Below are 26,317 nucleotides of genomic sequence, written 5' to 3'. Positions count from 1 at the left end.
TGCTTCTAGAAGTATTCAAGGAAGATCGTGATTATAGGGCAACACCCCCTACTCCTGGCCAAGGAGCCTGAAGAATAGTTTATACAGCTGTCAAAGTAGCACACATTTCCCAGATTTGATGGGAAATGTATTCAAAATTTCCAATATGGGTTATGATAGTAATCTTCTATTAAAGTTTGATGGATCATATCTCGCATTTTAAGTTACAAATAAATATTACCAGCTTTTAAAGCCTTCCTGTAATTTCGGAACCATGTTAAACTTTCCGAAACTTCTGACTTGAATGACAGATACTAATAATACCAATAAGTACATGTATTTGATATTTTCACCGTACGATGTAATTTAATTATTTGATGTTTTTCATGTCATTGCAGATCAACAGGTATCTTCGTGTTTCTGTATGCAACGTTTTACTACTTCAAACGGTCAAACATGTCTGGTGCCTTGCAAACTCTGGAGTTCTTTGGCTACACAGCCCTCAGCTGCTACGTCTTCTTCCTCATGCTCGGAACTGTGTCATTTTTTGCTTCTCTTAATTTTGTGAGATATATTTATGTAAATCTGAAGATGGACTGAAAAAACACAAACATCTGAAAGATGCAGTTGTTATAATATTGTTTTGCAAATTCAGCTTCTCTGAATATTCTGAATTTTTCAACATCTTTTCTGTTAAAATGAATCCAACACATTGTTGATTGATGTTGCTTTTTCTTTTATTTTTAATTTTTTTATATTAATTCTTTCTTTTTCACTCTTGGGTTAGATAATGACTTGCTCTTATTGGTATTTCATGGTTCAAAAGGAGAATTCTTTCCATCCTGAAATATTTGAAAATTCAGACATTTGCCATTTTAATATATTGACTATTAAGTCTTGGTCCAAGTTTTGTTTATTTTAGATAAAAATCATTGGTGGATTTTTTTCTAGACAATGAAATATTCATATTGATGTTTGTTATTAATTATTCAGTAATGGCTTGCCATTTGAATTGTTTGTATAATTCCAACAGTTTGAAAACATTTTTTCTGCATTTACTAAATACAGACTTGTCTAATGAACCTGTTGACAATTTTGCATTCTCACAACTTGGTATTGGAAAACACATCCTAGTGTTGATTGAAAAGTTTTAAAGAATTGCATCTTTTGTTACAGGGTTTTCAAAAAGCATAATTATAGACGATTTTTTGATTTGTTTTGATATACTGAAATATTGTATATCAGAATAAAGCTTATTTGGTGACAAAAATTAGAGAAAAAAAGGGGGGAAAAAAACAAAAATTGTGATAGATAAATTTTTTGTTTTTCTTTAACTTTGAGAAAGATGGCTTTTAACTAGGGGTAACAGTCTTTTTTGGCTGTAAAAGTGAACTTTATTTTTCCTTCACTAATTTCTTGTATTGAAAAAACTAAAAGTTGTGTATTTATTTTGTTGTGATAATTGTGTAGTGAATTTGAAACAAATTTTTTTAACGTATTAAGCACCTTAACATCATTACAGGTATTCATTAAAGAGGTCTTCTAGGTCACACTAATTTTTTTTTCCTCGTTAACAATGTTCAATATTGTTGTTTATTCATTTGATCAGAAGGTTGCTTCGTCATAAGTGAATATACCCATCATGTGTGTCTGAGATCATGTGTCCCCGAGATCATGTGTCCTGATCCTTGTGTGCCCATTCAGATTACCTTTTCCCGATTTTGTTATCAAACTAAATATCGTACAATATATTCTCGTTTGTCTTGGTGGTAGAGACACTTATGGAAAGAGAAACATAGCAGACTTGGACTAAGTTACACCACATTGGTGAAGTTTGATGAGACTAATTTGTGACATTTTTTTCTTTTTGATTGAAATATCCACTTTGTTTTTTGGCAGAAATTTGTGATGTGCTTGAAACATGGAGAAAACTGTGGTTGTTTTGTTAGCTGTTTCACCCTTGAAATGTATCGGCTCAAAATTCCACAAATGCGCAAATTACACAGTATTTTTTATAGTAGTTGGTAGGCTGTAAGAAGCGTCTAGAGTTTCATGGTTCTGGGTTTGAATCCATGTTTTGTTGCTGTATGATTTACACGTTTACTGACATATATCAGGATCCATAGTATTTAACCTTTTAAGTAAGTCTAACCTTTGGCAGTAATCTTCATCAGTTGGGTGTTTAGTTTATTCTGTAACAAATATAAACAATGACATTGTGACATCACACACAAGTTACGTAACGATTATTTGGAGTGTACTTACCTATGTAACGACTGTGTGATTGTGTATATGCAGGCTCATATCACTTGTCCAAATTCCATATTTTTCCACTTTTACTTTTTTAATTAGAAACATAAGATTTGGGGTTTGTATCTGTATCGACCTCGATACTTCAGGGGTTTCACTTACTTTCTGCATCCCTGGAACATTTCATTGCAGAATTGGAGTTTCCATGTTTCCAAGAGAAAACTAGTTTGATGATTTGATGAACATCAAACAAATCTCAAGGTCACATAATGATGCATATTGGCTTTGAAGTTTGGTGTTGTTTCATTTTAATCTCCAAATGAGCATAATGGTCTTTGATTGGTCTTTTTTTTTCCTCCCAAAACCAACACTAGATTAATTAAATTACTTCACCTGTGGCTTCAATTTTGCCAGGAAAGCGACAGTGATTGTAACCCTTGGAGTGTAGAGGATGTATCTATATATATGTAAAATTTTGAGGGATTCCAATGGTATATTGTAAACAAAGAAATTGACGTGCATGGTTGATTCATATTTGTGCATTGTTATTGTTTATGCATAATGTTTTGCCATAGAAAAAACCACACATCACTGTGTGTTATATCAAAGATTTACAACTATACTTCAACACAAAGTAACTTTTAATGAAAGGATTAAATTAGGGAAATGCATTAATTTTCATACGGAAATTTTAAATTTCCGACTGTATATTTGATGGTGTTTAAGTATGATTATTCAAGCTTGTTATGTTTTATCATATTTTCATGATTATTATCCGATTGGATGAAGTTTCTGTTCAGATATTTTTGTGGAGTATGGTATCCTACGGTAGTTAAGACATTTGAGTGGCATACAGTGGCCTACCGTAGTTAAGACATATAAGTGGCATACAGTGGCCTACCATAGTTAAGACAGTTCAGTGGCAAACAGTGGCCTACCGTAGTTAAGACATTTGAGTGGCAAACAGTGGCCTACCATAGTTAAGACATTTGAGTGGCAAACAGTGGCCTACCATAGTTAAGACATTTGAGTGGCATAGTGTGGCCTACCGTAGTTAAGACATTTAAGTGGCATAGAAAGGCCTACCATAGTCAAGACATTTAAGTGGCATAGAGTGTCCTACCGTAGTCAAGACATTTGAACATCCAGCTGATAGCCCAATGGGCTACTACATCACACTTTCAACTTAAAGTAAGGAGACAGACCTATAACAAGACATTGGTATACTATTTGGTAATTATTTTAGATACTGCATTAGACATTGGCGGGCTTATTGCAAGACTATGATTTAGTGTTAGTTCATAATTTTACAGTGATGACAGCGATGAGTGGGCTTATCACCAGACTTTGGCTTATTGCTCGATAGATAACTTACATGGATTATTTGTGACAACATCTTGGTATGTCTCGACTCTTATCACTGTACAAAACTTGTGATATTACTAGATGTGTCTTGTGACCACTTGTTTAATGTGATTTATTTACAATGTTTCAAACTCCACTAATGACTTGTGTTGACAATTATGATTGGAACAATAGAATTAGGATTGTGCCATTTGTCCTAGGAATTTGTTTTCTTTCTTCATGCTGATCTGTTAATAGTGAATTTGAATAAAGCTGCCTAAATTGGTGAATATTTTATGCCCCAGCTTTTTTATGGGGTGATATCCTTTTCTGATATCTGTTCTGTAAATCATTGTTCTCTGTACCATATTTTGGAAACTGAACAACATAATTAGTTCATATTTTATTATCAAACATCATGTTCAACACCCCACCAGATTAAGGTGACCATCGGTTAAGGTTAAAGGGTCAAAGGTCAGATTGACAACTTCTGCCAATTCATCAAACAATGATACTTATATGCATGTAATTGAGGGCATGTCTTACAGAAATTTTCTGGTTTAAACTGCTGAAAGCAAATTGACCAGTATACTATATTTTGACCAGTGGTTGAATGTTGATTTAGAGCATATGTGTGTGTTAGTGATATGTTGAATGAATTCTAGTACAAATGGTGTACATACAACTTGTTTGCTTTTCTTAATGCAGTGGTCTTTCAGAAGAATTCATGTATATTGTAGTATAGACACCTAGGATGTTCATTAGATATATTGTACATAATGACATTAATGTTTGACATCGCCCTAGGCTATAGTGGGAACATATATATAACGCTGATTTTGTTACCAGGATGTAGGATGAGTGTGGCTGTTAATGAAGTTATTGTACTTGGTCCCAGACCTGGGACAGTCTAGGATATGAAAGGAGATTGTACTGAAACTGGATCTGGAACAATTCAGGATGTGAAAGAGGATTGTACTTGGAGACCTAGGAGAGTTGAGGCTATGAAAGAGGTAGTTGGCAATGTAAAGCTGCAATAATTTATCTGTGTGTTATCTTGATGACTTATATAGGTTCACGAGATGCTTATCTCTTTACCGGTGTTACCAGGAAGGAATTGCTGATATTACCTTATACTAAAACATATGCACTGGGGTCTTATCATTATCATTACACATGTAGATTTTCTTTTTGAAAATATTCCATTGACAAGTCAAGAACTATTGTAAGAGGAGAAAAAATGAAAAACCCTTTTTGCTTTTCTTGGTAAATAAATTTGTACTTACAAAGAACCCATAAAATCAATTTTTGAAGAAAGAAAATGATACATGGGTTGCATATAGTTTGAGTGAAATATGACACATCTGTCAATTGTCTCAGCTTTGAACCGTATGAAACAAGTGTATGAAAAGTTGATATTTGTAATTACTTGTACGTTAATGAATACGTGTTGGTACTGAACACAAATAAAATGTATGTAAATGTAATTAAAACAGAATAATATATTGGGCGATTTCTTAAACTTGTGTTGGCTTGTTTATATACAGATAGACATAACCATGACATTAATGATGGGTACATATAACGTAATCGTAGTTTGTTGTAAAATGGTGTGGAAGACACATTGGAAAGCCAGACAGAAGGATGGTCAGGCACTCTTGGTCACACTGATTTGATTTTTAAAGCTCATCATCATCAGAAAGTGGGATGTTTCAATCCCCCTTCAATTCTTGATATCGCTATTTCTAAAGTTCTGGATGGATCATTTTCAAATTTCATTTTTGTAGGTTGCCCCATGATTCCTAGTTTGAAAAGACATTTGGGTGGCCATTTTGAATTACACAATGTTATCTGTATTTAGAATAACAGGATGGATCTTTCTCAAATTTAACACCTAGGTTTGCCTTTGATCCCTAATTGTTTCCTTCTAATTTTGAGACTGGCAAAACACAATGGCTTACAGATGGCTACCTTTGACTTGACAGCTAAAGACTATTATCACTATTTCTCAAGAAAAAACTACATATAAATCATTGTAATTAAGAGCCAACCCAGAGGAAATAGGAGAAAAGTGAAAAGATTGATCTTTTAAGAACAAATAAATTTCAAACAATTTTTGGTGCTACTGGAATTTGGTTTGAACAATACTCCAACTTAAGAGAATCATATTATTTTTTTTTCTCTTTTCTTTTTCTTCTTTTCTCTTCTCTGTTTTAGCTCTAAATGATCAGAAATTAAACATTCCTTTGCAGCAATAGCAATAATAATAATCTTTAACTGCCAAATCCAAGATGGTCACCTGGAAGCCATTTTGTTTTCCTTATTAGTCCCAAAATAGTACAACTAGGAACCCTGGGGAACCTACACATGAAATTTGAGAAAGACCCATCTAACAATTCTCAAGGAATAGCCATACTAAACTTTACATGGTGAAATCCATGTGGCTACCTTTCAGCTATTTTGTTTTTCTGATCAGTCCCGAAATCAAATGGCCACAAATAGGGATCATTGGGAACCTGTATGAAATTTGTGGAAATTTGAGCAAGATCCATCCGGTACTTGATGAACGGACAGATGACTGTGATTTGAATAGACCTCCATCTGATGATGATGGGCTTTGAAGTTTATTAATGTTAACTAAAATAGAACTTTCAGACAGCCTGCAATGGAACTTTGTGACAACCTGCAGTAGATTTGTTCAGACAACCTGTGATGGTGTAGACTGCTGAGTCGTGCGGTAATTAGTTCAAGAACTCCTAGGGACCTGAACATGTGATCAACAATCACATGACAAAAACAGCATAAAGCTGCAGTCTCCAGAGATCTCAACAGAAACAACAAAGACCAATCACACTTTGATTTACTTTGATTTCATTAAATAAATGAACATATTTTATATCAAACATGACAAAATTCTTAACATATTTGATAATAAATGTTCTGTTATGCATGTCTAAAAAAAGTTGGGTACAAAATAGTAATGAGCAAATGCAAAAAAAATAATTATCAAAATCAAAACGGTTAATAATTAAACTGATTGTAATGAAATCATGCAATGAATCGTTGTGGCTCAATTTCCATTGATTAAAATATCATTAGTGTGACAAACCTTAAGTATTAGCCATTCAAATGAAGATTCAAGTTGCTTATAAGCAAGAAATCTACAGTTACATCTTCACCTATGTGAGGGTATTACACACTGGTGGGCAATTACACTGGTGTGGACATTACATACCTGTGGGCAATTACACAGGTGTGGACATTACACACATGGGCAATTACACAGGTGTGGACATTACACTGAATAACATTACAGAAAGGATATTAAACTATGGCAACACACACCTTAACATAAACTACAAAATTATAATTATCAAAAAAACTTGTCATAACAACTTTTTGTGCTTACAACAACAAAATTATGGATTGTTTCCCAGTCCATGAAAATCCTTGTCCTAATACAACATCTAGTTAAAGGACCGGGTTTTTTTTTTGTTGGTTTTTTTTTTCCATTAATGGAAGGGTTATCATTCTTTCTTTTTACCTGCTCCACCAATGACCTTTTTACGTTGTGCAATCATATGCATGAAAAGTTGTGGAAATACTGAAACAGGCAACAAAACAAATTCATTGTTCCTTGCAATAATATATGGTAGTTTTTAAACTTTTTACAGAAATGACAGGAATTTTATGAATTAAATAAACTTGTTCATTACAACAAATAAAATTCTTTAATTAAACTGTTGTTCATATTTTCAATATAATATTATAGAAAACAGACAGTAAAATGATGATGATGATGATGATGAGGAGGAGGAGGAGGAGGAGGAGGAGGAGGGGCAGATACTTACTTGGAATGTAAACAAACATGGTACATATGAGAAAGTAGTAGTAACTAAAGGACATGTTGAAGCTGTTAGGGAGCGCTACAGAATATAGGCCTCTCTCCTTCACATAAGGTAGACTGGCATAGATGGTGAGTAATTCTCCCTGAAATAAAATCTTCAGTCATTAAAATGTTGTCTTCTTTTTTGTATTTATGCAGTTAAATGTAGCAAATATACTATTTCTTGTGAATTGTTAAATGTGTCCTATGATAATCTCTTTTTCTTTATTTCAAAGCGGTGAAAATTCACAACTATAAAACATTTTGTCAAATTCAAAAGTCATATATACTGTTATAAAAATAATTTTTGTGGGGGATTAATGTTCGTTGATTTCATGGGTTCTCTTAGATCAATGAATTCATACGTCCATGAACTGTTAAAATTAGCACAACCTGATTCATTGAGATGCATTTTTTCCATGAAATTAGATGTCCACGAAACAGCAGTTTTTTTTTTAAATCCACAAAAATCGAGCCTCACACAGATAACTGATTTTCCAGCATTAAGATACATGTATTACAAAAAATTAACTTTTTACTAAAATTTTGAAATCTTCATATCTACTGCGATCACAGTGCACAAGATAACTTTAGACTTTTTTCAAATCAACTTTACATCAATATTAAGTGCTATTCTCAAAATATTTTATTTGCTGCTAACAATTTTGAATTTTATACAATTTTTTTAGCTCACTCGGTACAAAGTTTATATTCATTTACTGCAACTTTAAAATTTTAAACATTTGTGATTATTATAAAATATTGGGTTACTGAGGACTTTCAACCTTTTATTGAAATATAATACATACTTTAAACCATTTTAGAGAAATTAGTAGTCAAATCTTTGTCAATCTACTTATCAGGTAAAAGGACTGTGACAATGTAATGAAATTTAGTCACTAACTTACAGTTGAATATTAAGGATTTGATGAAATTCATGATAAATTGACCAAACTTCAAAATTACAAGGGTCTAAAGGATTCTACCTATCAAAGACATCAGTATTTGTATTGGTCAATGGAAAATTATTATTTCTAACAGTATATATCAATTGTAACTGTAAAGTCAAGTAAAAGACTTCAAATTAATTATAAAGTTGATTACTATAAAAAAACCTTTATAAAAACAGTCAACACTTACCGTCACACCAAATGGGTAGAGTACCAGGAAAAATGTATACCTGTAACACAGAAGGCAAACAGTGGCTTACAGTGACACTGTAGGGAAACAGTGACTTACAGTGACACTGTAGGCAAACAGTGGCTTACAGTGACACTGTAGGGAAACAGTGACTTACAGTGACACTGTAGGGAAACAGTGACTTACAGTGACACTGTAGGGAAACAGTGACTTACAGTGACACTGTAGGGAAACAGTGACTTACAGTGACACTGTAGGCAAACAGTGACTTACAGTGACACTGTAGGGAAACAGTGACTTACAGTGACACTGTAGGCAAACAGTGACTTACAGTGACACTGTAGGCAAACAGTGACTTACAGTGACACTGTAGGGAAACAGTGACTTACAGTGACACTGTAGGCAAACAGTGGCTTACAGTGACACTGTAGGGAAACAGTGGCTTACAGTGACACTGTAGGGAAACAGTGGCTTACAGTGACACTGTAGGGAAACAGTGGCTTACAGTGACACTGTAGGGAAACAGTGACTTACAGTGACACTGTAGGCAAACAGTTACTTACAGTGACACTCTAGGGAAACAGTGACTTACAGTGACACTGTAGGGAAACAGTGACTTACAGTGACACTGTAGGGAAACAGTGACTTACAGTGACACTGTAGGCAAACAGTGACTTACAGTGACACTGTAGGGAAACAGTGACTTACAGTGACACTGTAGGGAAACAGTGACTTACAGTGACACTGTAGGCAAACAGTGACTTACAGTGACACTGTAGGCAAACAGTGACTTACAGTGACACTGTAGGGAAACAGTGGCTTACAGTGACACTGTAGGGAAACAGTGACTTACAGTGACACTGTAGGCAAACAGTGACTTACAGTGACACTGTAGGGAAACAGTGACTTACAGTGACACTGTAGGGAAACAGTGACTTACAGTGACACTGTAGGGAAACAGTGACTTACAGTGACAATGTAGGGAAACAGTGGCTTACAGTGACACTGTAGGCAAACAGTGGCTTACAGTGACACTGTAGGGAAACAGTGACTTACAGTGACACTGTAGGGAAACAGCGGCTTACAGTGACACTGTAGGGAAACAGTGACTTACAGTGACACTGTAGGGAAACAGTGACTTACAGTGACAATGTAGGGAAACAGTGACTTACAGTGACACTGTAGGAAAACAGTGGCTTACAGTGACACTGTAGGGAAACAGTGACTTACAGTGACACTGTAGGGAAACAGTGACTTACAGTGACACTGTAGGGAAACAGTGGCTTACAGTGACACTGTAGGGAAACAGTGACTTACAGTGACACTGTAGGGAAACAGTGACTTACAGTGACACTGTAGGGAAACAGTGACTTACAGTGACACTGTAGGGAAACAGTGTCTTACAGTGACACTGTAGGGAAACAGTGACTTACAGTGACACTGTAGGGAAACAGTGACTTACAGTGACACTGTAGGCAAACAGTGACTTACAGTGACACTGTAGGGAAACAGTGACTTACAGTGACACTGTAGGGAAACAGTGACTTACAGTGACACTGTAGGCAAACAGTGACTTACAGTGACACTGTAGGGAAACAGTGACTTACAGTGACACTGTAGGGAAACAGTGACTTACAGTGACACTGTAGGGAAACAGTGACTTACAGTGACACTGTAGGGAAACAGTGACTTACAGTGACACTGTAGGCAAACAGTGACTTACAGTGACACTGTAGGCAAACAGTGACTTACAGTGACACTGTAGGGAAACAGTGACTTACAGTGACACTGTAGGGAAACAGTGACTTACAGTGACACTGTAGGGAAACAGTGACTTACAGTGACACTGTAGGGAAACAGTGACTTACAGTGACACTGTAGGGAAACAGTGACTTACAGTGACACTGTAGGGAAACAGTGACTTACAGTGACACTGTAGGCAAACAGTGACTTACAGTGACACTGTAGGGAAACAGTGACTTACAGTGACACTGTAGGGAAACAGTGACTTACAGTGACACTGTAGGGAAACAGTGACTTACAGTGACACTGTAGGGAAACAGTGACTTACAGTGACACTGTAGGGAAACAGTGACTTACAGTGACACTGTAGGGAAACAGTGACTTACAGTGACACTGTAGGGAAACAGTGACTTACAGTGACACTGTAGGCAAACAGTGACTTACAGTGACACTGTAGGGAAACAGTGACTTACAGTGACACTGTAGGGAAACAGTGACTTACAGTGACACTGTAGGGAAACAGTGACTTACAGTGACACTGTAGGCAAACAGTGACTTACAGTGACACTGTAGGCAAACAGTGACTTACAGTGACACTGTAGGGAAACAGTGACTTACAGTGACACTGTAGGGAAACAGTGACTTACAGTGACACTGTAGGCAAACAGTGACTTACAGTGACACTGTAGGCAAACAGTGACTTACAGTGACACTGTAGGGAAACAGTGACTTACAGTGACACTGTAGGGAAACAGTGACTTACAGTGACACTGTAGGCAAACAGTGACTTACAGTGACACTGTAGGGAAACAGTGACTTACAGTGACACTGTAGGGAAACAGTGACTTACAGTGACACTGTAGGGAAACAGTGACTTACAGTGACACTGTAGGGAAACAGTGACTTACAGTGACACTGTAGGGAAACAGTGACTTACAGTGACACTGTAGGGAAACAGTGGCTTACAGTGACACTGTAGGGAAACAGTGGCTTACAGTGACACTGTAGGGAAACAGTGACTTACAGTGACACTGTAGGGAAACAGTGACTTACAGTGACACTGTAGGGAAACAGTGACTTACAGTGACACTGTAGGGAAACAGTGACTTACAGTGACACTGTAGGGAAACAGTGACTTACAGTGACACTGTAGGGAAACAGTGACTTACAGTGACACTGTAGGGAAACAGTGACTTACAGTGACACTGTAGGGAAACAGTGACTTACAGTGACACTGTAGGGAAACAGTGACTTACAGTGACACTGTAGGGAAACAGTGACTTACAGTGACACTGTAGGGAAACAGTGACTTACAGTGACACTGTAGGGAAACAGTGACTTACAGTGACACTGTAGGGAAACAGTGACTTACAGTGACACTGTAGGGAAACAGTGACTTACAGTGACACTGTAGGGAAACAGTGACTTACAGTGACACTGTAGGGAAACAGTGACTTACAGTGACACTGTAGGGAAACAGTGACTTACAGTGACACTGTAGGGAAACAGTGACTTACAGTGACACTGTAGGGAAACAGTGACTTACAGTGACACTGTAGGGAAACAGTGACTTACAGTGACACTGTAGGGAAACAGTGACTTACAGTGACACTGTAGGGAAACAGTGACTTACAGTGACACTGTAGGGAAACAGTGACTTACAGTGACACTGTAGGGAAACAGTGACTTACAGTGACACTGTTAGGGAAACAGTGACTTACAGTGACACTGTAGGGAAACAGTGACTTACAGTGACACTGTTGGCACACAGTGTCTTACAGTGACACTGTAGGGAAACAGTGACTTACAGTGACACTGTAGGGAAACAGTGACTTACAGTGACACTGTAGGGAAACAGTGACTTACAGTGACACTGTAGGGAAACAGTGACTTACAGTGACACTGTAGGGAAACAGTGACTTACAGTGACAGTGTAGGGAAACAGTGACTTACAGTGACACTGTAGGGAAACAGTGACTTACAGTGACACTGTAGGGAAACAGTGACTTACAGTGACACTGTAGGGAAACAGTGACTTACAGTGACACTGTAGGGAAACAGTGACTTACAGTGACACTGTAGGGAAACAGTGACTTACAGTGACACTGTAGGGAAACAGTGACTTACAGTGACACTGTAGGGAAACAGTGACTTACAGTGACACTGTAGGGAAACAGTGACTTACAGTGACACTGTAGGGAAACAGTGACTTACAGTGACACTGTAGGGAAACAGTGACTTACAGTGACACTGTAGGGAAACAGTGACTTACAGTGACACTGTAGGGAAACAGTGACTTACAGTGACACTGTAGGGAAACAGTGACTTACAGTGACACTGTAGGGAAACAGTGACTTACAGTGACACTGTAGGGAAACAGTGACTTACAGTGACACTGTAGGGAAACAGTGACTTACAGTGACACTGTAGGGAAACAGTGACTTACAGTGACACTGTAGGGAAACAGTGACTTACAGTGACACTGTAGGGAAACAGTGACTTACAGTGACACTGTAGGGAAACAGTGACTTACAGTGACACTGTAGGGAAACAGTGACTTACAGTGACACTGTAGGGAAACAGTGACTTACAGTGACACTGTAGGGAAACAGTGACTTACAGTGACACTGTAGGGAAACAGTGACTTACAGTGACACTGTAGGCAAACAGTGACTTACAGTGACACTGTAGGGAAACAGTGACTTACAGTGACACTGTAGGGAAACAGTGACTTACAGTGACACTGTAGGGAAACAGTGACTTACAGTGACACTGTAGGGAAACAGTGACTTACAGTGACACTGTAGGGAAACAGTGACTTACAGTGACACTGTAGGGAAACAGTGACTTACAGTGACACTGTAGGGAAACAGTGACTTACAGTGACACTGTAGGCAAACAGTGACTTACAGTGACACTGTAGGCAAACAGTGACTTACAGTGACACTGTAGGCAAACAGTGACTTACAGTGACACTGTAGGGAAACAGTGAAACAGTGACACTGTAGGGAAACAGTGACTTACAGTGACACTGTAGGGAAACAGTGACTTACAGTGACACTGTAGGGAAACAGTGACTTACAGTGACACTGTAGGGAAACAGTGACTTACAGTGACACTGTAGGGAAACAGTGACTTACAGTGACACTGTAGGGAAACAGTGGCTTACAGTGACACTGTAGGGAAACAGTGACTTACAGTGACACTGTAGGGAAACAGTGACTTACAGTGACACTGTAGGGAAACAGTGACTTACAGTGACACTGTAGGGAAACAGTGACTTACAGTGACACTGTAGGGAAACAGTGACTTACAGTGACACTGTAGGGAAACAGTGACTTGTAGGGAAACAGTGACTTACAGTGACACTGTAGGGAAACAGTGACTTACAGTGACACTGGAGGACACTGAGGGAAACAGTGACTTACAGTGACACTGTAGGGAAACAGTGACTTACAGTGACACTGTAGGGAAACAGTGACTTACAGTGACACTGTAGGGAAACAGTGACTTACAGTGACACTGTAGGGAAACAGTGACTTACAGTGACACTGTAGGGAAACAGTGGCTTACAGTGACACTGTAGGGAAACAGTGACTTACAGTGACAATGTAGGGAAACAGTGACTTACAGTGACACTGTAGGGAAACAGTGACTTACAGTGACACTGTAGGGAAACAGTGACTTACAGTGACACTGTAGGGAAACAGTGACTTACAGTGACACTGTAGGGAAACAGTGACTTACAGTGACACTGTAGGGAAACAGTGACTTACAGTGACACTGTAGGGAAACAGTGACTTACAGTGACACTGTAGGCAAACAGTGACTTACAGTGACACTGTAGGCAAACAGTGACTTACAGTGACACTGTAGGGAAACAGTGACTTACAGTGACACTGTACAGTGACTTACAGTGACACTGTAGGGAAACAGTGACTTACAGTGACACTGTAGGGAAACAGTGACTTACAGTGACACTGTAGGGAAACAGTGACTTACAGTGACACTGTAGGGTGAACAGTGGGAAACAGTACACAGTGACACTGTAGGGAAACAGTGACTTACAGTGACACTGTAGGGAAACAGTGACTTACAGTGACACTGTAGGGAAACAGTGACTTACAGTGACACTGTAGGGAAACAGTGACTTACAGTGACACTGTAGGGAAACAGTGACTTACAGTGACACTGTAGGGAAACAGTGACTTACAGTGACACTGTAGGGAAACAGTGACTTACAGTGACACTGTAGGGAAACAGTGACTTACAGTGACACTGTAGGGAAACAGTGACTTACAGTGACACTGTAGGGAAACAGTGACTTACAGTGACACTGTAGGGAAACAGTGACTTACAGTGACACTGTAGGGAAACAGTGACTTACAGTGACACTGTAGGGAAACAGTGACTTACAGTGACACTGTAGGGAAACAGTGACTTACAGTGACACTGTAGGGAAACAGTGACTTACAGTGACACTGTAGGGAAACAGTGACTTACAGTGACACTGTAGGGAAACAGTGGCTTACAGTGACACTGTAGGGAAACAGTGACTTACAGTGACACTGTAGGGAAACAGTGACTTACAGTGACACTGTAGGGAAACAGTGACTTACAGTGACACTGTAGGGAAACAGTGACTTACAGTGACACTGTAGGGAAACAGTGACTTACAGTGACACTGTAGGGAAACAGTGACTTACAGTGACACTGTAGGGAAACAGTGACTTACAGTGACACTGTAGGGAAACAGTGACTTACAGTGACACTGTAGGGAAACAGTGGCTTACAGTGACACTGTAGGGAAACACAGTGACTGTAGGGAAACAGTGACTTACAGTGACACTGTAGGGAAACAGTGACTTACAGTGACACTGTAGGGAAACAGTGACTTACAGTGACACTGTAGGGAAACAGTGGCTTACAGTGACACTGTAGGGAAACAGTGGCTTACAGTGACACTGTAGGGAAACAGTGACTTACAGTGACACTGTAGGGAAACAGTGACTTACAGTGACACTGTAGGGAAACAGTGGCTTACAGTGACACTGTAGGGAAACAGTGACTTACAGTGACACTGTAGGGAAACAGTGACTTACAGTGACACTGTAGGGAAACAGTGACTTACAGTGACACTGTAGGGAAACAGTGACTTACAGTGACACTGTAGGGAAACAGTGACTTACAGTGACACTGTAGGGAAACAGTGACTTACAGTGACACTGTAGGGAAACAGTGACTTACAGTGACACTGTAGGGAAACAGTGACTTACAGTGACACTGTAGGGTGAAACAGTGGGGAAACTTACAGTGACACTGTAGGGAAACAGTGACTTACAGTGACACTGTAGGGAAACAGTGACTTACAGTGACACTGTAGGGAAACAGTGACTTACAGTGACACTGTAGGGAAACAGTGACTTACAGTGACACTGTAGGGAAACAGTGACTTACAGTGACACTGTAGGGAAACAGTGACTTACAGTGACACTGTAGGGAAACAGTGACTTACAGTGACACTGTAGGGAAACAGTGACTTACAGTGACACTGTAGGGAAACAGTGACTTACAGTGACACTGTAGGCAAACAGTGACTTACAGTGACACTGTAGGCAAACAGTGACTTACAGTGACACTGTAGGCAAACAGTGACTTACAGTGACACTGTAGGGAAACAGTGACTTACAGTGACACTGTAGGGAAACAGTGACTTACAGTGACACTGTATGGAAACAGTGGCTTACAGTGACACTGTAGGGAAACAGTGGCTTACAGTGACACTGTAGGGAAACAGTGACTTACAGTGACACTGTAGGGAAACAGTGACTTACAGTGACAGTGTAGGGAAACAGTGACTTACAGTGACACTGTAGGGAAACAGTGACTTACAGTGACACTGTAGGGAAACAGTGACTTACAGTGACACTGTAGGGAAACAGTGACTTACAGTGACACTGTAGGGACAATGTGGCTTACCGTGACACTGTAGGGAAACAGTGACTTACAGTGACACTGTAGGGACAATGTGGCTTACCGTGACACTGTAGGGAAACAGTGACTTACAGTGACACTGTAGGGAAACAGTGACTTACAGTGACAGTGTAGGGAAACAGTGACTTACAGTGACACTGTAGGGAAACAGTGACTTACAGTGACAGTGTAGGGAAACAGTGACTTACAGTGACAGTGTAGGGAAACAGTGACTTACAGTGACACTGTAGGGACAATGTGGCTTACCGTGACACTGTAGGGAAACAGTGACTTACAGTGACACTGTAGGGAAACAGTGACTTACAGTGACAGTGTAGGGAAACAGTGACTTACAGTGACACTGTAGGGAAACAGTGACTTACAGTGACAGTGTAGGGAAACAGTGACTTACAGTGACACTGTAGGGAAACAGTGACTTACAGTGACACTGTAGGGAAACAGTGACTTACAGTGACACTGTAGGGAAACAGTGACTTACAGTGACACTGTAGGGAAACAGTGACTTACAGTGACACTGTAGGCAAACAGTGGCTTACAGTGACACTGTAGGGAAACAGTGACTTACAGTGACACTGTAGGGAAACAGTGACTTACAGTGACACTGTAGGGAAACAGTGACTTACAGTGACACTGTAGGGAAACAGTGACTTACAGTGACACTGTAGGGAAACAGTGACTTACAGTGACACTGTAGGGAAACAGTGGCTTACAGTGACACTGTAGGGAAACAGTGACTTACAGTGACACTGTAGGGAAACAGTGACTTACAGTGACACTGTAGGCAAACAGTGACTTACAGTGACACTCTAGGGAAACAGTGACTTACAGTGACACTGTAGGGAAACAGTGGCTTACAGTGACACTGTAGGCAAACAGTGGCTTACAGTGACACTGTAGGCAAACAGTGGCTTACAGTGACACTGTAGGGAAACAATGACTTACAGTGACAGTTATCGTGAATCTAAAGGAAAGCTCTACCTAATACAGTCAAATCAAACTGCAGTTCAGGAAAGCAAGATTTCATGTTTTAGCAATTAAGCCCACCACTTTTTAAATAAATCAGTTGAAAGAGGAAATCTGCCAACAAGATTAACCTTATGAAAACAATCAAAGGGGCATAACTCTTAAAATGTGTGTGTGGGGGAGGATGTCACTTGAACAACAAATTTACAGGAATTGAACACAGCATTAAACTGTTCTTGCCTTTTCTACACAATGCTATGCCCCATTTATTTACATAAAATGGGCAATTTTTGCCAATAAAAGGGGCATAACTCTGTTAAAAATAATGGCAAAATTTTGTAATACTATGTTCAAACCACATAGGTATATGTAATATTTGTAGCAAGTTTTATCAAAATCCATATGTATATAAAGGTAAGTAACCACTACAAGGAAATGGTCACTGATGGATAGACAGCACAAGGTATACCTTAATACCACCCATTGTCATTTCGCATATGAAACTACGTATCAACATATTTACCTGCACCACTGAAGAGCGTATGGAATCATCCCTACTAGTCCAGAAAAATAGAAAGAATATCGTACAATTTCTGTAATTGTCCATGCAAAGATAAACATGAACACACCAACAGTTGTCTGTACCTGAAAAATACCCAAATTTAAATAAGAACCAAATTATTCATCCACCATCTATTCTTTTTAGATAAACAAATAATATTCTTAATATCTTAGATATTCTTTATTTCTTAAAGAATTACGGTCACATTTCATTGAGTGGGGTAAAACATTGATGTACAAGAAACATGATAGAATTCAGATAGATCAGTAATAATACATTATAGTGAAGTTTTTCCTTCCATTTGATAGCAATATCACAACCACAGTTGTTGTTCCTTAAATCTGCATTGCACACCAGGATATAGATATTTTATTAAAACTTCTATTTTAATCGTAAAACCTGTTATTTCACTGTGAAAAATGTAAGTAAGCTCATTTAATCATCCTGACAACTGATATCCAAACATAAAAACTTGTAAAAGTTACAAAACACTTAGATAATTCTTACCTGTGGAACACTATAGGCCACGCCCCAGGTAAGAAACACTCGTGAAAACACCTGGAATGCTGTCAGTACTACATTTGAACGCACAAGCCCGAAAGCACAGTGAAATATCTGCAAAATATACACTAGCTATAGATTATAGATTTTAGTCACAGAGCACTTTTATTGCAATTTTCTAAAGTTATTTTTTCACAGTGAACTCAGAAAAACTTACAGATGACATGTTGTGTTATTTTCCATTTAATTACAATACATTTTTAAGTTTATCAAAATGATGTAATTAAATTTTCATGAATACTTCCGTAAAAACCATGGAATTATGTGTTATTTAAACATAAGAGACCTCTAGAATAGCTGCTGTCTGGAAGATGTTGAGTAGTGGTGCCACATCCTGGTAAACACCTGTCACACTTTGGTTCGTCACCCAGTGATTACATATGGCCAGCATTATAGCGCTCCATCTAATCAAAGCAAGTAAAAAAGCAATGATACACATATCCTTCGTACAATATATACAATTTATTGAATGAACACACAGCTATTTGTTCAATGCATTTCTGAAATTCACCCTTCTCTAATGTACATTGCAGAAGGTATAGTGGGAATAGTGTCTGCTCAAGATCATAACCAGACTGACCTGTCCATTTCATGTACAATGGAAAAATTCCACTGGTTTTACTTTACTTTTGATTAAGAACCAACAATTTTTTGGTGGCTTCAGAAAACTAGTGATGGGAAATCAGTTAAAATCAATAATCAATTATTGCTTATAGTTGTGTAACCCATGTGTCCATATGTGGTATTTTAATAACAATGTAGCATAGATGCATACTCAGGTATCATATTGTAAATGTCCTTGTTACTGTTTTGTGAATGTGCATGTGACGTTACTAAGTATATGTACACGTGACATGTTGTTTACGTCTCATGTATTGTCCAGTAGAATGTGTGGTATGTGGCCGAACTAGTCCGACGTGAAATGGACTTCAACGTGAACGCAACTCAGCACTTCTAACACCTGCATTTGTACTGCATGCTAATTGCGTTCTCCACACCTGTTTACGTCACTTCCTTTGGTTTTCTTTCTATCTGTCTCTCTCTGTCCTGGCACTCTACTGCTGGACGTCAGCGCGAGCGGTCCAGCAAGATCATATATCATACACATATACTATACGTATCACTTCGTATGGTGCGGGGCCAGTGAAGCCTGGTAAGTTGACAATGCTGTGGAAGTTGATTGTATCCGGCGCGTTCGTGATTGGTGAGTGTTTGTTTCGAAAGAGGCTTGGAGTCTAAATGTTTGTCTTGTCTTTTCAAGTTTTTTTTTCCCTTCAGAAATAAATCATCGAACAAATTTGAAATCAGAGTGATTTGTATTTATATATATATACCCAACCACACCCCGGTGACAGTTGGATAGACTTTCGGATGTAATTAATTGATTACATAATGGGCTGACTATGTGTTCAATGTTCATTTAAAGTTATTGCATTTTCATTAAAGCAATATTTTCTTTTTTTTTGTAAATTTAATCTAAAATACATAATTTACCTAGACTTTGCATAAGAATGAATATCATTGGCAATTTGCATCACTATTACATATCATCTGAATTTTGTTTTTTCTGAAATACAAAAAATACTAACGTACTGATGAATTGATTATGAAAATTTACAATCAATTATCACATCAGCTGAGGTTAATCAATTAAATAGTAAATTTTATCTAACATCATCTCATCACTTATAGATGCTTTTCTACCTAATAGACTTCAGTGCTTTGTACTGTTTAATGCCATGTGGTCATTTAGAAGGCTCTGTTTTTCCTCTGGGCAAGGCAATGTACAGTGGTGTTTATTCAAGGGTTGGTTGCTTGAGATTTGGTCTGTTTATGTGGAACGTTGGATTCCACAATCTTAGTATACTGTTTCCAAAGTCACAAATTATTTATGGATCAGTGGTTCCTTTTCACGAAAACATCAGTATGTCTTGTACAGGTTGATTTCATTAATTCAGGAAAAAGGCATACAACATATAACAAAATACAGCAGTAAAATAACGAATACATCACAGACTTTGTTCACGGGGTCAATATGGTATGCTTGGTGCATTATTTTTGGACCCCTAAAGAATCATTTTTTGCCAGATATGCTATGTCAACAAATTGCCAACAAACAAATACATAAATGAATTCAAATGTATTCATACTATAAGATTCATTTAAAAACTGATTGATGAAGGATCAGAATTTTTCTAGAAAATATCCACAGATCTGACATCATATCTGCCCACCTGAAACGACCGACATGTGTTTTGGACATGTGGCTCCACTTTCTATTCTGATGACATTACATATTTATTGAGATGTTTAAGTTACCTTACAGTGACCCAGAAATATGCATGTACGTTGTTTTACAAAAAATCATCATTTAAATGGGAGCGACATTTTGATGAGAATAAATTCAAAATAAATTCATGATATGAATGTTGTGGATGTCCATGTTTATGTGTACACTTTTTCTAATAGGCTAGATGAAAGGTTTAACTGCTTGGTCACTTCTTTTTTATAATCAAAACTATTAAATACAGTTGATTTTCCCCTCTCCGCCTGTAACATGCTAGTTAATTCAAATCAGAAATGAGTCATTGAAGTGTTATTTCAAAAATTATCATTTTTCCAAATATAAGATGAACGTTTTAGGACTTTTGAATCCAAAAATTTGCATTGAAGGTGTGGCCAGTTATTCATGGTTGATTCTTATTTACGTGACAGATGGCAACAAAAATTGACATCCATGGATGTATTGATGGATTATTTCATCATATTTGGGGGGATGTTTGACATGTAAAAATGTGTGGTAGGAAAAATTACACCAATTCGCCAAAACAAATACACTAACAAATCTTATAGTGAAAGATTTCAATAACAAATTTTCATTCTTTGTGGAAACATAACATGACACAGCAACCAAAATTATTTGGATGTGAGGTCAAGCAGGTCAATGGTTCAAGTGATGCTGTTTGAAAAAATGTCTGAAATACGAAACAGACCGGAACGGATGTCAAGACGATACTAACTCTTTGCTAAAATGATTACAGTTACATATAGAATTCAGAAAAAAACATCATTTCATATGATTCACGAACAAAAAGTGTGGACAAAATTTGGTTGACTATAGTTCTACTTTTTTTACACTAATCTAGTGGTGAAAAATATCATGATGTAATTTGAATATCACAACTATAGCTGATTAAAGATGTGTTACAGACTCAATCAGCACGTGCTCATTTACCTAGTTAACTAGTAACCCACAAACTGATCAACCAGTTGGTAAGCTTATTTACAGTGGGGTCCATCGAAGACATAAAAAGATATATGGTCATTTCAGTTGATTTAGAGCGACTTGGTGCAGAAGAAGATTTTTTTAACATAGCACCATGGCCTCTCATACCAGGAACGGGCCTGCATGTTACCAAAAGTCATCCTTGAGGATGACAAGTAAAAGGTTACTATACTGGTGAATTTGGTCAGTCACGATAATTCTGTATCATCATAGTGGCACTGAGCCGTGACCCCTATATAGCTTTAGAAATAAATTAACAAACCCCAATATCTGAGTAACATTATAAGCCACCAAGTAAATCTTCGATAAACTATCATCTTGCTCTGACGCTTGCGGGGAGGACTTCGACTTGCCGGTGGACGCCATGTTCCCTCTGATAATGAAGATTGTAAATCCGAAGGCGAATGCCGGTAAATCATTTCCGGAAGCTATTTTTTTATATACCATAAGAAATAGTTTTCCTTAAAAATCTAAAATCATGTACATGTAATTGGTAATTGTCGAAAATATTGTTCTTTTGAACATGGACGAAACGAGTAGGACAATGTACAAAACAAGAACGAAACCATTGGACATACCAACGAGCGCCCTACACATCTAATTTCTTATCCCAACTGAAATTAGAAATACACTGAGGGATTTCAGCATCACTGACGGGTCCTAGAGGGACAAAACAGCTACGTGATGCAGTTTTGTGAATTGTTTGACTCTACTCTATCTAACGCTAACTTTGTATGTGTCTGTTGTATAATCTTCCAATCTGTTTCAGAAGTTGCAGTTGAAGAAGTTTCTGATTGTTTGATGGCCTTACATAGAAATAAATATTCTGTTCTCTTTATCATCAACACATATCCAATTGTAACCAGTAAATCCCACCTGTATACTTGTTGGTTTTTTTTTCGAAAAATATCGAAAAGATGAAGTATATTTCTCCCAGTGGACCATTTTTGGGGATTCCGGTCTGTTATGACAACAAACACACTAACAAGAGCAAATTATACATACACAACTTAACTTAGTCAATTCGTCCAACATTTGGGTATATACGAACTTTTTGGCACGTTCATCAAAATAACCTAATTAAACAACAACAAAAAGTCCGGAGAAGGGCAACAGGAAATATCCAGGGAGAGGTTACATGAAAAGTCCGGAGAAGGGCCACAGGATATATCCAGGGAGATGTTACAAGGAAAGTGCGGAGAAGGGCAACAGTTTATATCCAGGGAGAGGTTACATAAAAAGTCCGGAGAAGGGCCACAGTTTATATCCAGGGAGAGGTTACAAGGAAAGTCCGGAGAAGGGCAACAGTTTATATCCAGGGAGAGGCTACATGAAAAGTCCGGAGAAGGGCAACAGTTTATATCCAGGGAGAGGTTACATGAAAAGTCCGGAGAAGGGCCACAGTTTATATCCAGGGAGAGGTTACAAGGAAAGTCCGGAGAAGGGCAACAGTTTATATCCAGGGAGAGGTTACATGAAAAGTGCGGAGAAGGGCAACAGTTTATATCCAGGGAGAGGTTACATGAAAAGTCCGGAGAAGGGCAACAGTTTATATCCAGGGAGAGGTTACATGAAAAGTCCGGAGAAGGGCAACAGTTTATATCCAGGGAGAGGTTACATGAAAAGTGCGGAGAAGGGCAACAGTTTATATCCAGGGAGAGGTTACATGAAAAGTCCGGAGAAGGACCACAGTATATATCCAGGGAGAGGTTACATGAAAAGTCCGGAGAAGGACCACAGTATATATCCAGGGAGATGTTACATGAAAAGTCCGGAGAAGGACCACAGTATATATCCAGGGAGAGGTTACAAGGAAAGTCCGGAGAAGGGCAACAGTTTATATCCAGGGAGAGGTTACATGAAAAGTGCGGAGAAGGGCAACAGTTTATATCCAGGGAGAGGTTACATGAAAAGTCCGGAGAAGGGCAACAGTTTATATCCAGGGAGAGGTTACATGAAAAGTCCGGAGAAGGGCAACAGTTTATATCCAGGGAGAGGTTACATGAAAAGTGCGGAGAAGGGCAACAGTTTATATCCAGGGAGAGGTTACATGAAAAGTCCGGAGAAGGGCAACAGTTTATATCCAGGGAGAGGTTACATGAAAAGTGCGGAGAAGGGCAACAGTTTATATCCAGGGAGAGGTTACATGAAAAGTGCGGAGAAGGGCAACAGTTTATATCCAGGGAGAGGTTACATGAAAAGTCCGGAGAAGGACCACAGTATATATCCAGGGAGAGGTTACATGAAAAGTCCGGAGAAGGACCACAGTATATATCCAGGGAGATGTTACATGAAAAGTCCGGAGAAGGACCACAGTATATATCCAGGGAGAGGTTACATGAAAAGTCCGGAAAAGGACCACAGTATATATCCGGGAAGAGGCTACATGAAAAGTCCGGAGAAGGGTCACAGTATATATCCAGGAAGAGGCTACATGAAAAGTCCGGAAAAGGGCAACAAGAAATATCCAGGGAGATGTTACAAGGAAAGTCCGGAGAAGGGCAACAGGAAATATCCAGGGAGAGATTACATGAAAAGTCCGTAGAAGGGTAACGGTTTATATCCAGGAAGAGGTTACATGAAAAGTCCGGAGAAGGGCCACAGGATATATCCAGGGAGAGGTTACATGAAAAGTCCGGAAAAGGGCAACAGGAAATATCCAGGGAGATGTTACAAGGAAAGTCCGGAAAAGGACTACAGTATATATCCAGGAAGAGGCTACATGAAAAGTCCGGAGAAGGGCCACAGGATATATCCAGGGAGAGGTTACAAGGAAAGTCCGGAGAAGGGCCACAGTATATATCCAGGGAGAGGCTACAAGGAAAGTCCGGAGAAGGACTACAGGATATATTCAGGGAAAGGTCACAAGGAAAGCGCGGAGAAGGGCCACAGGATATATCAAGGTAGAGGCTACAAGGAAAGTCCGGAGAAAGGATACAGGGTATATCCAGGTATAGGTTACAAGGAAAGTCCGGAGAAGGGCCACATTATATCCAGGTATAGGTTACAAGGAAAGTCCGGAGAAGGGCCACATTATATCCAGGGAGAGGTTACAAGGAAAGTCCGGAAAAGGGATACATGGTATATCCAGGGAGAGGTTAATTGATACAACTCCAGATCTGTATCAGGTATTTTTGGAAAATACGACAAACAAGACCGCTGAAGCATGAAAATACACCCCTACTGTCTAAAAGAAAGAAGCACAATCATATATGTATATACTAATATTACAATACCGAGTATAAATATCACTGTTAGTGATATTTTGATGTAGATCATATTTGATTGTTAGTGATTTTGAGTATGGTTTGACCAAAATTGCGGAAATCAAGGACACGACAAACCCCTCTACATCAACCGCTCATTTCTATCTATCTACAGCGAAATCAGCATGGACAGCTTGTTCACCAAGCTGTATCATGAACGTGATGCTTTCAAATTTCCTTATTGTGAATTTTCCGTTTCTAGATAGCAAAATTTCTGCATCCCCAATCGATGGTGTTTGCATGTTTTAGTTGACTTAATATTCAAGGACCTGTTCCCGTTATCGCGATATTTGTGCAAATCGTGAGCTGTCGGACAAACTCATAAACAGCAGGGTTTGTGTTTGATGCTCGTTAGTTTGCCTGTATAGGTTGTCCTTGTTTGAGACACACAAGTTACTCACAAGGATTGACCAGTATTTACATGGCTGGGTGTCGTAGATGAAGCAGACTTGAAGAAACGTACTATTTCGGAAAATCTGGTCATATTCTTTTGGTACTTTTTCAGGATTGTTCGTGTAAATATTTCTTTTGTTCATATTTCGCCCTAGTTTTATTGACTTTGAGTTTGGATTATGATTATATTGTCAATAGAAATCATCATACATGCTGTTAGACATTTTTTTCCAAGTAGAATTGTTCGTTGTCAACCCACCAGTTGTAATCATATTTATTTATTTATAAATGTCAGTAATCGATGTCAAGTAATTATCCGGAACATTGTAAGCTTTCTCCGCCTGCGACTTTAAAGTTAAAACAGCGCGCACTTGCTCGACGACCCCAAACAGTGGTTCTCTAGATTTATGTCTCATGTTAAAGGTAAACGAACCTTATTCCGAAAACCATATGCCTGTGTTTGATCACGTGACTTTCCCCGGCGACGAGGTTGTTGAATAAATGTTGTTTCGGTTGCTCCTGTTACGTACATATTTAAATATAGTACATAATTCTACGACGATGGCTGACTAAAACAACAGATATCAAGGAGGACTTAACGAACTTGGAGGCTGTCCATTCTTCTTATAAGTGTTGGCTGACTCGGAATAAAACAGCAACATGAGCCACGTCCACGAAGGGTAAGCAGGATACATGCCATCATTTGGTGGCAGACATTTTATTTGACTCGACTTGTTGTGAGTGAGAGGAAGATAACTTTATCTTAATTAAAGCTGTGTCTAAGGCTTCTTGATAAACGTTTAAATATACAACTACACGTTTAAGATGTACATGAAATGTTTTGCGTATTTTCTGATCGTGTTTACCGTCTCATTTTGAGTATGGCAACAAAACTATTTTCTAATTTGCTTCAGGCTGCTGTCAATGGTTAAGGTGTACATATTCAGTAT

General features: G+C 38.5%; 5 protein-coding genes across 5 annotated transcripts in view; 4 read left to right on the top strand and 1 right to left on the bottom strand.

Moving 5' to 3' along the window:
- LOC132548300 (transmembrane 9 superfamily member 1-like) overlaps positions 1-912 on the top strand; it is a 32,322-nt gene extending 31,410 nt beyond the window's left edge. Inside the window, exon 15 of the mRNA XM_060212156.1 lies at positions 378-912. Within this exon, the coding sequence (XP_060068139.1) occupies positions 378-579 (202 nt within the window). The 3' untranslated portion in view covers positions 580-912. The remainder of the gene's footprint in view (positions 1-377) is intronic.
- Positions 913-6,516: 5,604 nt separating this feature from the next.
- On the bottom strand, positions 6,517-22,074 carry LOC132548309 (very-long-chain (3R)-3-hydroxyacyl-CoA dehydratase 2-like). The gene is made up of 7 exons (XM_060212164.1): positions 21,971-22,074; positions 18,709-18,826; positions 18,369-18,476; positions 17,823-17,944; positions 8,600-8,639; positions 7,425-7,563; positions 6,517-7,177 (listed from the first exon to the last, which is right to left on the bottom strand). The coding sequence occupies exons 1-7, from the start codon at positions 22,072-22,074 to the stop codon at positions 7,101-7,103; spliced, it is 708 nt and encodes a 235-aa protein (XP_060068147.1). The 3' UTR covers positions 6,517-7,100.
- Positions 22,075-22,846: 772 nt separating this feature from the next.
- On the top strand, positions 22,847-24,253 carry LOC132548332 (ice nucleation protein InaA-like). Its single transcript, XM_060212189.1, has one exon. It carries the CDS (start codon positions 22,847-22,849, stop codon positions 24,251-24,253), a length of 1,407 nt encoding a protein of 468 aa, XP_060068172.1.
- Positions 24,254-24,286: 33 nt separating this feature from the next.
- Positions 24,287-24,814, top strand: LOC132548331 (small proline-rich protein 3-like). The gene has a single exon (XM_060212188.1). It carries the CDS (start codon positions 24,287-24,289, stop codon positions 24,812-24,814), a length of 528 nt encoding a protein of 175 aa, XP_060068171.1.
- Positions 24,815-26,027: 1,213 nt separating this feature from the next.
- The window catches only part of LOC132548296 (serine-rich adhesin for platelets-like), a 76,365-nt gene continuing 76,075 nt past the window's right edge, over positions 26,028-26,317 (top strand). The window contains exon 1 of the mRNA XM_060212151.1: positions 26,028-26,047. Coding sequence (XP_060068134.1) covers positions 26,028-26,047 — 20 coding nt within the window. The remainder of the gene's footprint in view (positions 26,048-26,317) is intronic.

Source organism: Ylistrum balloti, unplaced genomic scaffold, assembly GCF_031769215.1.
Source record: "Ylistrum balloti isolate Yb309-2 unplaced genomic scaffold, AGI_CSIRO_Ybal_v1 Utg370008, whole genome shotgun sequence".
NCBI classification, from domain to species: Eukaryota; Metazoa; Mollusca; class Bivalvia; order Pectinida; family Pectinidae; genus Ylistrum; species Ylistrum balloti.
This window is presented reverse-complemented; position numbering and strand designations above follow the sequence as displayed.